The following is a 15609-nucleotide window of genomic DNA, read 5'->3' on the forward strand; positions in this document are numbered from 1 at the left end:
TTTATATGTTGACTTTTTTTTTTACTACATTGTGACACAACCTCCCACGTCGCACTGCATAAACCACAGTCAGTGATCGCAAATACGCGCTATAGCGTGTATTTTACTCGAAAATGGACACTGGGGACTCACTTTTTTTTTTTAGAAGGGGTGGGTCCCCGGGGATGCACTCCACCGCGATTGGCTACCTGTAAATTGATTGCAGGACTATTAAAGTAAAGTAGAGGAGGAGCCAGCCTTTTTGCGCCCTTCCTAGATGCAACAGCTGCGGGACCCGGGACTTGGCGCTACAGACGGCTTCAGAGTATCGAGTACGAAGGCGAGCCAAGCAACCTGTCAGCATAGAAAGCTGGCACATCCGGCATGAAGGCGGTTCTGGCGTTATACAGGCGGCTACATGAGCTGAGTAGAAGTGTTAATAAGCTGATGGCGGGCAGGAAGGAAGGCAGACGGGGTATCTTTTAGTGCGGTTCAGCTAAGCATACAAACAGGGTGCAGGCTGCTGGTGCCACGGAAGCTAATGGCTTACACTCTACAATTAAGCAATGTGGCTGACGCGCAGGGGGGTTCGGAGGGTAGTACCACAGGACTGTTATTTAGTGTTCATAATAACCACCTTATCTCTCTACTACACAGAGCCGGCGCAACACGCTCAGCAAAGCCTGCATTGCAGGGAGGCACCAGGCTAGTGGGGCGCTCTCCCTGCCTGCTGCAGCTGAGTTTAGTGTTGCTGTCTGTCTCCCCCTGGCCTGCAGGCTAGTCTAGTGTGTAGCACCAGGCCACGTAGACTCGTCAGAAAGGAGAGGTTGGAGCAGGAGTCAGAGTGCACCACCTGACAGCGGATAACGCAGCTGCTTCCCTGACCTACTAGATCCACAGAGAGATCTCAGGAGGTGAGAGGTATTTTTTTTACGAAAAACAGTGATTGGGGACAATAACAGGGGTATTCGTTGTGATATGTGGGGAGGGCCAGTGTGGTATTTGTTGTAAAAGGGGGAGGTCACAGTTGCATGTGGTGGTCTGAGTGACTTGTGGAGGCATGTGCGGTATCGGCACATGAAGTGGTGTGTGGAGACACATAAGGTGTCTAAGTGGTATCATTCTGTTATATGTTCTTGCAAGCAATCTGACTTTTTCCTCTCTGTGCCAACCTTTCTGCCAGCCTCTCTTCCCTTCCTCTGCACCAGTCTTTCTGTCCATCTTTTGTTTGCGCCAGCCTCTCTTCCCACTGCCTCTATCCATTACCCTTCCTCTCCCGTCACCCACTGCTTCTCCCTGTAACCTCCTGCCTCTGCTGTCACTCTCTGCCCATCACCAACTGCCTCTTCACATCACCCTCTGCCTCTTTGCTTCTCATCACCCACTCCCTCCCCGTTTCCCTCTCAGTCACCGTCTAATCCCTCACCAGTGTCACCTACTGCCTCTTCCCAGCATCATTCACTGCCTGACTCATTTGTAGAAGGGCGCAAATTTATAGTTTGCAGGGGAGCACCGGATACCCTAGCACTGGCCTGCTACTACCCCCAGCACTTGCCAGCCCCTAAACCCTTCCTTGCCCCCAGTACTGCCCCAGCTGCTATCTACCAATATCCCCGTCCTAACCCCAGCACTGCATGCCCCTAGCTCGCTCCTTGCCCCCCCAGTACTGCCCCTGCTGCTATCTACCCTTATCCCAATCCTATCCCCAGAATTGCATGCCCCTAAACCCCTCCTTGCCCCACAGTACTGCCCCATCTGATATCTACCCTTATCCACTCCCTAACACCAGCACTGCGTGCCACTAAAACCCTCCTTGCCCCCCAGTACTGCCCCAGCTGCTATTTACCTTTATCCTCTCCCTATCTCCAGTGCTGCACGCCCCTAACCCCCTCTTTGCCCCCTAGTACTGCCCGGCTATCTACACTTATCCCCAGTGGCTTCACAAGGGGGGTGCAAGCCGCACCCAGGTGTCACCCACCAAGGTGTGACACCAAGGTGCTGACTCCTGTCACAGTGAGGGAGCCGGCATTGCACACAGGGCAGTACACACCTCTGGCACCCCCCACCACCACCCCCGAGTTCTAAGAACGCAGAATGGGAGTTCGGCTACGAGGCCACTGTCCCTTTTTGTCAGCACTCTAGCCCTCCCCGCACCAGGTGTCAGTGCGGAGAGGGATGCCACTGCTTATCCCTATGCTATACTCAGCACTGCATGTCCTTATCTCCCTCCTTGCTCTTCAGTACTGATCCAACTGCTATCTACACTTACCCCCTCTCTACCACCTCCCTGCACCAACTGCTCCCTGCCTCAACCCCCAATTCTACCCCAAATGCTGCCTGCCCTTAACCCCCTCTACTCCAACTGTTACCTGTTCCCAGCACTGTCCCAACTGCTGTCTGCACTAACCACCTCCCTACCCCCAGCTCTATCCCAACTGCTTCTTGCACTTAACCCCTTCTACCCCAACTGCTACCTGCCCACAGCAATGTTCCAACTGCTGCCTGCCCTCACCCCCCTCTCTGCCCCTGTTGGCATGTAAGATCAAGGCAATGTCATTATCAGCATTATCCGTACTGTAATATGAGTGACTTCCATAGTGTGTGTGTGTGTGTAGGGAATGTGGGGTGGTCTGATGCTATATGGTGAAATCAAAAGCATAATATGTTATGGACCTAGAATCTGTGGAGTAGGACCCCATTTTGTCAAAGTGAGGAGTCGCTGGGACCCACAATTTTTTTACCTGACCGTGATCACTGACAGTTATTCCAAAGGAGAACAGGTGCTACTAGTTCCGATAGGCAAGCAGGAAGTCATTGGTAGAAAGAAGTATTGCTTGCATCCTCAAACTCATAGGGCCTCATTCAGACCCACTCGCAAGCGGCTGTCCGCTCGCAAGTGGGTCGATGGTGTGCACTGCGCATGCGCACGACGGAGGGATTCTAAATTAAAACATAACTTTTATTAAGGCGAAATATATAAAAAATGTTTATAAGAAGAATAATTAAAAATATTGACAAAACCTATTACGTGTATTATTTCTCTATTTATTCTTATGTTGTCCACATACTTCATTAAAGATATTTAATAGCATCAATCTATTGTCACTTTTTTTACCAATGTGGAAATCCACTGATGAATTTGCTCCTATTTACATATCCTGTGACAATATATGATGTCACCTCCTTCATAAATTGCGGTGCTCGTCAGTTGTTTGGATCAGTAGCTCATAAATCAACAGTATCCTATTGAGCTGCTGAATATAACTATTGCTGTGTATAAATGATTGATACATTTTATCTTCTCACATTATACTGTCTCAAATATGTAACCATATACGGCAGTGCTGTATTGTATATCACTGCATTTTCTCCATTTGTTGGTATAGGTAAGTATTTTCATTTGTTCACATCAATAATTTGAATAAAAATAGTAAAGATCTATTGTTCATCACTGCCTATATCCATTTCAGCAGTGTCACATTCAATTATTCCTCATATAATGAGAATAATATTTTCACCAATGATGAACGATATAGATTCTTATTTTAATTATGATATACAATAAAATTAGGTTAATGTGAGTTGTATCATCCACAGCACTATGTATTGAAAGCTGATTATCCTGTATTCGGCTATCACTACCACGTGTGTCTTAATCGGCAGAAATAAACCTGGATAGGGCCCACCAGTTTATATACAATGTATTTAAGTTGATATAAGTTATGTCATCTACAACGCTGTATACTGAAAATGATTATCCTATACTCAGCTTATTTAGATCAAACACATGTGTTTTAATTGGCAATTATACACCTGGATAATCCCCACACGCTGATAGTGTCTTTTAATAAATATACCACGTCTCTAGTATAATCACTTCACTTAGCGATATTACATAGTGGTAATTGATTCTCCCTTATATTATTGTAAAGGATGACAGGCTATACAAGTTCAGCTTGCAATATAATTCAATGACAATATGATATATTCTGTATTTAAGTTAGCATAAGTTGTATCATCCACAGAACTACACACTGAAATTTGATTATCATATATTCAGCGTTCACTGCCACACGTGTTTTAATAGTTCAATATACTAAGCATATTAACATGAACTTACTCAAAAATAACATCCAGTGTGGCCTATGTGGTAAAATGTGGTACAGGCATAAAATGCATTTTTTGTATACAAGCCAGCACGTACAGCAAAATGCGCCTCCTTACTCCAGCAGACAACAGGAGCAGAATGATTATGTGCTGAACGAAAGGACTATTATTTCATTTGGTGACATATGTCAGTGATAAAATGGAAAACATGTAGACTCTCTTTCAGTACAACAGAAGATGAATATGCATACAAGCCAACAGTGGTCAACTGTTGACTGGATTCTTCAATACAAACAGTCATACTTGCCAACTCTGTCTCTCTGAAGAGTCCAGCAATCTCCCTGTTTGCACCTTACCCCCATTATGTAGCTGTTATATACTTGTGAAAAAAATAAATCAGAGATATATACATTCAAATGTTAAACTCAATACTATTTCCCTGCATTAGTTATAAAGCATCAAAGTATTAAAAAGTGAAAGTTAGATTTAGGATTGTTTAGTTTGTCCCATTACTTTTGGCCCCTTAAAAAGTGGGAGGCACATATAGAAACCGTTGTAATTTCTACACCATTCACCTGATTTGGATGTAATTACCCTCAAATTAAATCTGAAAGTCTGCAGTTAAAGCACATCTTGTTTGTTTCATTTCAAAGCCATTGTGGTGGTGAGTAGAGGCCAAAATATGAAAATTCTGTCAATGTCCCAATATTTATGCACCTGACTGTATATACACACTTCCATCATTTAGCTACTAATATATAAACAAAAAAAACAACAGGTTGTTTAAGCAAAAAAGAAATGAAAAATGACTAAAGGAAGCTGTAAATGTCACTTATTATGAAGTCTTCATGTAACCACTAAACACATTACTTTATTAATATAATAGTTGTGAAATGGTTCTTAATAGCTATAACATTCTGGAGCAATGTTTTTCTACTGCACATGCATCCTGATTGTCTGTGCGCAGAACCCTAGTACTGATTCAGGGGCACAGCATCTGACATGTATTAGTAATGTATTGGGCATTCCAGGGTCGGAGACAGGGAGGTGGCTATCCAGTCGCACACAGATGCGGCATCTTATGGGAGTGTTGCAGGTGTGCTACTGAAAATGGTTGCGTCCGTTGCACCAACATCATTATCGCATCTGAAGATGCTCAAAGTGGGCGTCTCATTCCCTGCACATTCTGACACACTTCGTACACCAGGGAAGGGCTTTGTGGTGGCATCAGCTCTAGCATAGAGTCTCAGACTCCACTGCGACAAAAGGCGCCCAACATGGTCACCGCTGCGTCCGTCTCAGAATCAGGCTCTATGTGTTCCAGCATAGACACAAGATAAGAAACGATACACAAGGCTCACTAACCTCCGCAGTATGTGATTGGATCTCGCTTTCCTTCCACATGGTTGCATAAAAAAGATGCTATTAGCATTCCAAATTGGAACAGAGGTAGTCTCATATTTAGTACCTACAAAAAATAATAATGATAAAAAAACTCATTACAATCCACATTACAGATACTATTATGTTTAGTTAAACTCACTTTCCATTGAAATTGCTGTGGTCAGTTATGTTCAAACACAAGTTGCATAGCTACAATACTAAATTTGTTTATTAAAAACACAGAACTGGTAAAAAATTTCAGATGATCGGGGAATTAATCAAACTCAATTAAAAAGCAACAGTTCACGGTCACAACTGATCTTTAATTACATCATTTTGATTACATCTGGATATTTCCATTCTGAAATATAATTGTGACCTGTATGGTCAAGGTGGGGGAGGCTGGTCGGATGCGAATTGATGATGATCAGGACATTATTAGATAACAAGATAACTGTAACTAGGGGGTGAAATGTATCAAACCTAAAGAGTGGAGAAGTTGCCGATCGCAACAATCAGCTTCTGCTAATCATTTTATAGAATGTACTTGATAAATGCTATCTGGAAGCTGGTTGCCATGGAGAACCTCTTAATTTTTTTTAAAGGTTTGATACATTTTCACATAAATCACCTATGTCCTCTACACTTTGCCTTCTCCATTATGTACTTCTGCATGTCATATGCTATTAACAAGTGAAAACTTCCTACCCCATACTTTCCTACTCTCCCGGAAGTTGCAGGAGGGTCCAGATTTTTCGGGTAGCCCACCGCACCCCTGGAAGAGTAGGCAGATGATCTGCATCCTGTCCACTTCCTAGTGAAATGGGCAGGATGGGGAGATTTTACGGGTCTGTAGTGAGGGGGCGGGGCTAAAATTATGTGACTCTCATCATTTAGCCACTCTCCCTCCTCGCAGACCGGCATATCGTGGTCTTTCCCCGTGAAGGGGCAGGGCCTAATGATGTTTACAGTCCGCCCCCGAAGCTGTAAGAAGCATCTCCTCTCCGAGCTGCTTTTGGAAAGTCGGTAGCTATGCCCTACCCCCTTGTGTAACAAATGCTCTAATTTCATACAGTAATTATGCATGTCCTTATTACTCATGCACTTATAACACATACCCACAGATAAAATATGATTTGGGATTATCAGATCACATAAATGCATGCCACAAAACCCTCAAATGGTGTAAAGTGCCGTATAGATACAGTAAGCAACTGTGATCCTGAGGTTGGCCTTTGCCATTTGTACAACAATCAAACAGGAAACATTTCCAGATGTATACTACTTTGGCGAAGAATATACAGATGCATATTATGGGGCGGATTCCTCGTTGAAAGCAAAGCAAAAAGATAAAAAACAAGTAATTTTGCACCTGGACAGACATGTTGCACTGCAAGGGGTGCAAATGCGTTTATATTTTCCTGCATGCATGGTAAATGCTGGCTACTTTTACATGTAGCCCACAAATGCTGGACAGCTTTATTTTTAACCTGTAATATATATTTGATTTGGACACACCCCTCCCAAATCTAAATCTAAGGTTGGCCATCGACGATTTAGCAACCATCGACAGTCAGAGCCTGATGGAGTTTCACCATCGAAGGTATATCATCAGTGACTGGACCTACTGATGAAACAGAAATGCGATTTTCCATGCATGAACGCATGAGCAAAACATAAACCATCAATGGCTCACAAACAATGGTTTCTGTCCGATGGTTTAAAGCCATCAATGTTCATAACTAAATCTATCTAACCCTCAAATACCTGCAGTGCAACACGTTTTTGCCAAGGTGCAAAAGTTATGTGTTTTTTTTTCTTGCCTTGCTCCCAACTCTGAATCAGATCGATCTTTGAGGAGTATTTGTAACACTAGCGCTCGTTGACTCAAAAAAACAAAAACAAAAAAAAAACAGCCCATCTTCTGTTTAAAATGTGAATGTATAAAATATGAGTAAAGTATAAAAAGCCTCTTGTTGGGGGCACACTTGTAGGCGTATGCTTGGCTAATATATCTATTTAAAACTTAACTTGTATTTATTTCTATAAAAATTTTTTACAAAAAAACCCCACAAAAGCGGCAAAATATTAATACATGCAATATGGTTATGGAGTGCACAAGTTACACTAATGACAAAGAGAGAGGGTGTTTTTCCGGCTGATCATTGATTCATATGATAAAATTACCCCAATGTGAGGATAACTGTCAGAATATCAAACCGAACTATTATCATACATGAGAACGGAGACCTGGTAAGTGTGATTTACATACCATATACATAGTTCACAAATTGTATCATCAAGATTCTAAATACAATCATATCTGTGTGATTATATTGGATCAGCCAATGATCAATTGAGGTTCATAGATACAGAAAATAAGGCATCTACAATAGGCTATATGATATATTCAGTTAGAAACGCAGCCATCATATGAAAAATAATAAACATATTTCATTATATCCGAATAAATGTATCCTAGAAACATATTGCATGTATTAATATTTTGCCACTTTTGTGTTTTGTTGCTCATTTTTTTTATAGAAATAAAAGATACGTTTTAAATAGCTATATTTAAGTGTATGCCTACAAGTGTGCCCACGAACAAAAGTCTTTTTTCGCTTTTACTTTGATTCATTAGATGCTCATCATAAGCGAACACAGGGGAGCAGTGCTGACCTACCACATAAAAACTCACAGGAGCGAGGTTGAATTTGACTTAGAGGGGATATTAGCACTGAATAGTCGGTCATTTTTTGGTTAGATGTAGAATTGACACAGATTATACATTTATTGCTATACAGTGATATCCAGTGCGGGATTCCCCTCCCCCCCCTTTTTCGCTTCCTACTGTTTAAAATATGATCAGATCATACAGATCAGCATGTGTATGGGGTGATCAAACAACAAAATGCTTACTACTCTTGCAATACAGTAATTCTGTCCAGCAACAGAACATATTCCAATCTACGTAATCGGACTCTCCCATCTGTGGCTATTTTGATCAGAGACTAGGCAATTGGAATAAATATATGGTCAGCATTAAAACCGAACATTTTAGAGGCAATGACACAAAAACAAGCACCCAAGAAATTAAATATTATGTTCCCATGTTATGACTTTCAGTAGAAATAAATAAATGCAGTTACAGATTCCCCAATCGCTTTGTGAGATTAGTTATATAGGTTAAAAATTGGGTATTCTCTCCTTCAACAGATTTTTCTGTAAAATCAATCTGGGAGTTCTTGGCAGTATCTCATCCTGTTCCCAATGTTTCTGTTTCTTCTGAGTATCATTTTTTTGTATTTGAATTAATCATTGTGGTTTTTTTTTTATGTACTCTCCTTTGTAATCTGTTTTCCCATAATGATTCAGTAAACTATGTTAAAACAACAATAATATTTCTTAAACAAAACCTGAACATTAGTATCTGCAATCACAGTATGTTTCATTGATGTGTTTCCACTGTATAAATACCTTATTTGGGGACAGCAACTAACATCAGGAAGTACCTGACAATACTAATTCAGCTATAGATCCCAGCCAGACACAAAGAGCTTTGAACTTACCTTAGTTGAAAACAGGAGTAACACTGTATCTTGTCAGCTGCCTTTTAAAAAAAATGTGACTTAAACTAATCTATTTTGAAAGGTCTTCCTGGTCAGATGTCAATTTATAGCTTTCTGACAGAGTAATACAAGAATTACAGGTGTTTCAATAGTCTATCCATTATTCACGTGGTGTCTCCTACTTCTGCCACGATACTTGTGGGCAGGTGTTTGTTTATGTGATTGATGTAAGAACAAGCCAACCAGGAAGGACATAGGAAAGCCATGAGCAAATCATTATCTCTCCTGTGTGAATGTCCCATCTGGAATTCCAAAGTGAAACCTTGAAATTCAATCATACAGGGAAGAACAAACACGTGCTTAACTCAGCTGCTGCAAAAGAGAACTGCTGGGCTTTCAAACAGGAAGGCATAGGGGTTTTACAAATATAGAAAATACAATAGGAAATTATTTTGCACTGACAATTTATGACCCTTTTTAGTCCAGTTGACATCACAATGTCTTACAAGTGCTCAATAAAATTCATGTGCAGCATTACAAATACTGGAATCATACTGCATTGTATTACATTTTTTTTTTTTTAGCTCAATGGATGATCAATAAAATACACGACCCATACATCTGTTAACTCATTTTTCTGCTTTTTTGAAAAAAAATCACCTGAAAAATGGCATGCCTTTATTAGCTAGATTTTACTATTTAAATGCCTCCAAGTGTATTATCACTCATTGGGAGGGGTCTACCAGAGGTACTGCACCAAGGGGGTGATTCAGCAAGGGTTGTTATTGCAAAGCTGCATGCAGGCAGTTTTGCAATTACATCCTTGCTATTATGCAAATGCAGCAGGAGGTGTACGATGGAGGTCACAGGCTGGGATCACCATTGCGACCATCGGTGGTCGATGACTGCAATGGTGGACGGCGTCAGCACGCAAGCCAGCTGAGTAAGCCTCATCTTGCCAAGGCTGGCTGGCTGGCTTGCGAGCCCAAGACATTGCATCGGTCGACGCAGTCCCCGGGCTTGCCACTCCCGGAAAATGGGGCAGACACGCCCCCATTTCCGGGAACGCTGGCCACCTCCGCACCACCCCTTAAAAGACTCTGTCAATCAGACAGAGGCATAGAAGGGTCTGCGTGCGACTACGCAAGACCCATTCTGCACACCCGCAGAAAGTGTCCTGTGCATGCGCATATTCCCGATAAATCGGGAATCTACGATCAGCAGTGCACGCTGAAGCAGGCCCCAAGTGCCTACATATTTAAATTACAATAAGAACTTTGCCTACTCAGGAAGGTGGGCACAAAAGATTGTGATTTATCTGCATGAAGTGAACACGAATTTCTAATAGACTTGCAAAAAATCACGGATGCAACCTTTGCTTGCGATTTCAATTCATGGGTTCAATTTGCTGTAAATTGCTCTTAACGGAATTACTACTAACTATATAAAGACCTGAGAAAGGATTTCTGACCAAAAGATACAAAGACCAGAGAAGGGAAGTCAAAACATGGTCTCAGTTTGAATGATCAACATAATTTTTATACATTTACAACCAAATTAAATGCTCCTTTATTAGTTGTTGTAGGTATTTTAATCTCCCATGAAAAATATATTAATTTAGAAAATGTTTAGCTTTCATAGTTATGTATATTAAAAAATCATTAAAGTGACTAACTTCAAAATGTGTGCTTGGCATGGAGAGGTATACACTATACATACTTTTATGTTATCTATGTGTGTGTAGTCTGTAATCAAACTTATATTTGTGTAATTCCCAGACTTGGTCATGTTCACAATTAATTTTCACCCGACCCCAGGGACGTCATACATATGGCTTGCCACTAAGCTATACAGCAATCGACTACAAAAATGACAGGAAAGCTCTAGGAAAGGATAAAGAGATTAACAGATAGACATAAAAAAAACGGTGACATCTCCACTGGATGGGAAACTATGCAAGCAGATATAGTATGACATTAAGAGAAGCTAAAATTCTAGGGATCACTCGAAAACAAAACTGAAATGTTCACTTACTGTATGAAAGTAACATTATATATATATATATATATATATATATATATATATATACACACACACACATATTTAATTAAGCTGACATTCTTCTGCAGATCTGTTAACAAGTATTACCTTTACACTCCTCTATAGTAAGCAGAATCTCCTCCTGCTACAACTTTAGACCACACATCTGCTGGCATTGTGTTAATGTTATCATAATGCTAATAAAACTTGCATGCCAAATTTGACATGTTTACCACTGACATTAAGGGCCTGATTCAGAGACAAACGTTCATCCCAGGATGAACCCACATCTTCGATGTCGAAGCGTCTGCGCCTGCGATCCTGCTCGCAGACCCCCCAAGCAGCAGCATCAGCGGGGCCATGTCTGGGCGCCGTTCCCGGAAATGGAGGCATGTCGCCTTCGTTTTCCGGGAGAGACGAGCCAGGGTCTGTGACGGTCGATGCAGATTTCTGGCCTCTTCGTGACCAGGCACCGGCCAGGCTGTGGTAGGCTTCAGCTCCCGCAGCCTGACCAAAAGAGCAACCATCGTGACGGTGATCTCAGCCTGCGATGTTGGTCGCAGTGCTGGAATCGCAAATGCAGCAAGGAGATGTCCAATACCTCTTTTTGCACTTGCATGTGAGATGGACGGATTTGCACAGCCGCACAGAAAGAGGTATCGGACACCTCCTTGCTGCATTTGCACATCTGTATGGCTGTGTAAATCCATCCTTCTCTGAATCAGGCCCTAAGGCTCTAACCTTAATGAACTTAATCAAGGAATATGCTACAATTTGGACACAATATGTTCTCCGAAAACTGGAACACTGCTGAAATGCTATTAGCAACACTAGTGAGGAACAATTAATGTGAAACCATTTTTAACATAAGTTATGATTTTATTAAAGATACTAGCAGAAAGTATGTAAAAAGCGGTAGTGGTAGGAGTACCCTGATGGCTTCTGACACAGGCTAAGAATTCTGTATCCAAGACTCATAGCACACTCAAAAAGCTGAGGGTACAGTTATTTGAGTTACTGTGACATTACTAGCCCTTCTCCTGTGTATGAATCCACCAATCCAGGCTTTCAATTTCTACAAGGCAAGTCTCCAAAGCTGTCAGTCTCTCTGTGTATGCTGTGTTAAAGATATCCCTACATCTTAACACCATAACCTGCTCCACAGTAGTGATCGATGATATAGGACATATTTAAGTATTAATATTATGGTTAATTCATGAATAATATTCAGTGCACTAAAAACAGTCTTTGCTATATATTAACGTCAAATACTTGCTTTACGTTCTCTCTCTTTATTATTTACAATAGACATATGCAAAGGGAACATCAAAACTACTATTACAGTGTCTTTAAAAACCAGCACTCGCTCAGAAAGTAGTCTGGTCACATAACAAAAAGCACCCGCTCTCCCGTCAATTGTTTTTTTTTTTTTCTTTAATCTTTTTCTTGAAACAATGCTAAACTGTGGACTGTTCTATTAGACTTCCTTCATGATTTAATAAAAAGAGCTTTATGAAAAGAGAAAAAGGTCTTCTGGATGTGTGCGTCTCTGAAATACAGCTTCACCTGGCGATTTCTTTACACTCCTTTGACCTCTATTCTGTTCTCTCCATGAGTTCCTATAACCTTTATTCTTGCAGCTTTCATGCAGACTCCTTCCAGGCACAGCACAGAGAACTTGAAAAGTCTGATCACATGCGGTGATCATAGCTGTAAGCTCACTTTGTGTCTGCACAGGAGCTGCACTTGGCAAACGAACTTGCTGACAGAGAGGACTGTTAGAAGGATGTACTTGGCACTACATAAAGGCCACATGTGTGCCCTCAAATTTGAAACTAGAATGACAGATCTAAAATTAAAAACATTTATCCTTAAAAAAAAAAAAATCTTAAAGATATTACACTTTTAAAGGTTACTGTTTTCCGTTCTCTTTCCCCCCCCCCCCCGAAAAAAAACAAAAAACAAAAACAACATACACTAAAATACAAAAACATCAGAATGAGATACCATTAAAAAAACATGCAGTTACCATACTAAAACCAAATGGCATACTTGGCACAGCAAGAGTGTGCTTAAGGGCAGCAGAGGATGAGTGGCGCTGATTCCTGCACAGTGTGTATGTCAGCATTTTTATTCCTTTCAAAAGTAAAGAAAAAGGAATTGAGATGAGGAGACAAAAGTAACTGATGGAAGTTGACGTAAAGCTACAGAACTTTCAATTATAATGAGATGTGGTTAGTAATTGGGCAACCACTTGTAGCACCCAAGGTGTGTGTGTGTGTGTCTAAAGGTTTCAGTGAGAAATGCTACACTAAAATTATAATAAAGCTTCTAGAAAGATTTTGAAAATAAGTCAGACTTTCATGAACTTCACAGTTAAAAATATTTGAAATAATAATGCTGCGAGAGGCTTGTATGTCAGACTGTGGTCCTGAAAATAAAGCTTCCATTCCAATTTATGCATGCTGTAAGGCAGTGGTCTCCAACCTGTAGCTCACGAGCTACGGATAGCTCGCAGTCTTAATTTTGGTAGCTCGCCTAGCTGTAGTACTGCTGAGTCAGCTAGGAGCCCACTACGTGGAAGTGATCTCTGATGCAAGCTCCCCTGTGGCATCAACGTCGTGGGTGGAGCCACAAGGAAGCGAGTCAAGTGATTGCCCTAGCCACTACGATCACCTGACATGCTTCCCCGTGGTTGCACCCATGGCGTCTATGCCGCGGAGGAGCAGCACAATACGTGAGAAACACTGCGAGTGACTCCTGCCCAGCCCTCCTGGAAAATCACACAGCAGTCCTGCCTATATCTTTTGCTCCTATACTGCATGTACCTCCTTGTAGCCAGTAATTAACACTGGAATGTGCCTGTTATTTACAAATAGCAACGATATCACTGTATTAATTAAATTCATTGTTTTCTATTAAACATTTTTTTCATTTTCATTAAATTACCTTCAATTGTTCGGTTAATAGACAGATTTTGTTTTCGATAAGTTTAGTAGCTCTTCAGGTTTAATTTGTCTCGATTAGCTCACACCCCAATTAAGGCATATCTCCCAACTTCGCCCGTCCTTGAATTGGGACAGATGGTGGTGTGGTCAGGTCACGATGCGGTTGTGCTTAAAGTTTCTGAAGCCCTAGGCTGCCTCTTGCCGACCCTTTGTGCAAATACCAATTCATTACCATGTGTGCAGCACCTGTTCTCTGCTGCTGTGCTATGTACAGTAGAGCAGCAGTGAACAGCACCATACCTCACAAATTTCCAATCCACAGGACAAAGGTTTCAGTGGCAGGGAAAAACCCTCATATCTGCACTGTCCTGACTAACCCAAGACAGATGGAAGGTATATTCTTTAAGTAGAGCATAAGAACAATAGTTCACGGTGTACTGTTTGCATAACATGTAAAAGGACCAGAAAAACCTAGGCATTTAGGACCTTTTGCCGGAGTTACAGATGTAAATGTAAATATGTAGAAATCAAATCAAATTCAATTTATTGTCACATCTACATAAAATGCATCAGCGAAAGTAAAATGCAAGATACTCACAGTCAGCAATTACATAACATCATTTAAAATATTTAAATTAACTATAGCAGCAGGGAAAAAACTATTCCGCATCCTACTAGTACGGCACTTGAGACATCTAAAACGCTTCCCAGAAGGCAAAAGTGAGAATAGAGAGTGACAAGGATGGCTGTGGTCAACAATCATCTTTTTTGCTTTAGAAGCACACCTTTTAACATAAATGTCCTCTAGCCTAGGTAAGGACTGACCAATAATTCTTTCAGCTGCCCTGATCACTCTAGTCAGCGATCTCTGGGCCTGATTCAAAGCCGCTCGTAAGCGGCCGCTCGTTCGCTCCAAGCGATGTTCGCACATCTGCGCATGCGTATGGGTCGTAATGCGCATGCGCCAACCAGTCAGTGCGGTCGGAAAACGTGTGTTCGCAAAATTGCGAGTGCCTGCTAATTTGAGTGACAGGATGAGGCGTTTGTGGGTGGTAACAGGGGAAGGTGCTTGAAAACGGGGAGTGGAGATCCGAACGCAGGCGTGCCAAACGGTCAAAACGGGCGTTTTAAGGGTGTGCATAATTAACAAAACAACGTCATTGACCACGTCACTTGGTTGTTTCTTAGCCTGAACTGTTCGCATGATTGCGGTAGGAAAATCCAACCACAAGCACTGCGAGCAGTTCTGACGCCTTTCGATGTACTCGATTAATCTAATAAATAGATGAGATGACGTAGGATGCGAGCGGCCAGGGGGCGTCTTTACAAAATAGTGAGCGCATGTTTCGTTCGCTCGCTCAGACATAGCGACGTCAACAGACCGCAAAGAGTGAGTGCTCGATTTAAATAGCCGGCCCCTTTTTCTGAACGAGCGAGCGCAAATAGCGTCCGGCTCTGAATCAGGCCCTCTGCTCCAAACATGTGGAGTTCCCGTACCAAACAGTAATTGAATAAGTTAAAAGGCTCTCAATTATACCACGGTAACCAGCAACGGCCTAGGTAATCCACATCCTTTTAATTTC

General features: G+C 41.6%; 1 protein-coding gene across 6 annotated transcripts in view; it reads right to left on the reverse strand.

Annotated features, from left to right (window-relative positions):
* Positions 1–15609, reverse strand: part of CNPY1 (canopy FGF signaling regulator 1) — a 202199-nt gene that overhangs the window by 101517 nt on the left and 85073 nt on the right. For 4 of the 6 annotated variants that reach the window (XM_088450373.1, XM_088450374.1, XM_088450371.1 and 1 more), the window contains one exon: positions 5452–5554. The exons of 1 other annotated variant lie outside the window; for it this stretch is intronic. In XM_088450373.1, the coding sequence (XP_088306499.1) occupies positions 5452–5545 (94 nt within the window). In that variant the 5' untranslated portion in view covers positions 5546–5554. Of the gene's footprint in view, positions 1–5451; positions 5555–9038; positions 9206–15609 lie in introns of those variants that run through there. One more of the 6 variants, XM_088450375.1, reaches the window with a different exon arrangement.

Source organism: Taudactylus pleione, unplaced genomic scaffold (genome assembly GCF_031769625.1).
Source record: "Taudactylus pleione unplaced genomic scaffold, aTauple2 ptg000517l, whole genome shotgun sequence".
Taxonomy (NCBI): Eukaryota; Metazoa; Chordata; class Amphibia; order Anura; family Myobatrachidae; genus Taudactylus; species Taudactylus pleione.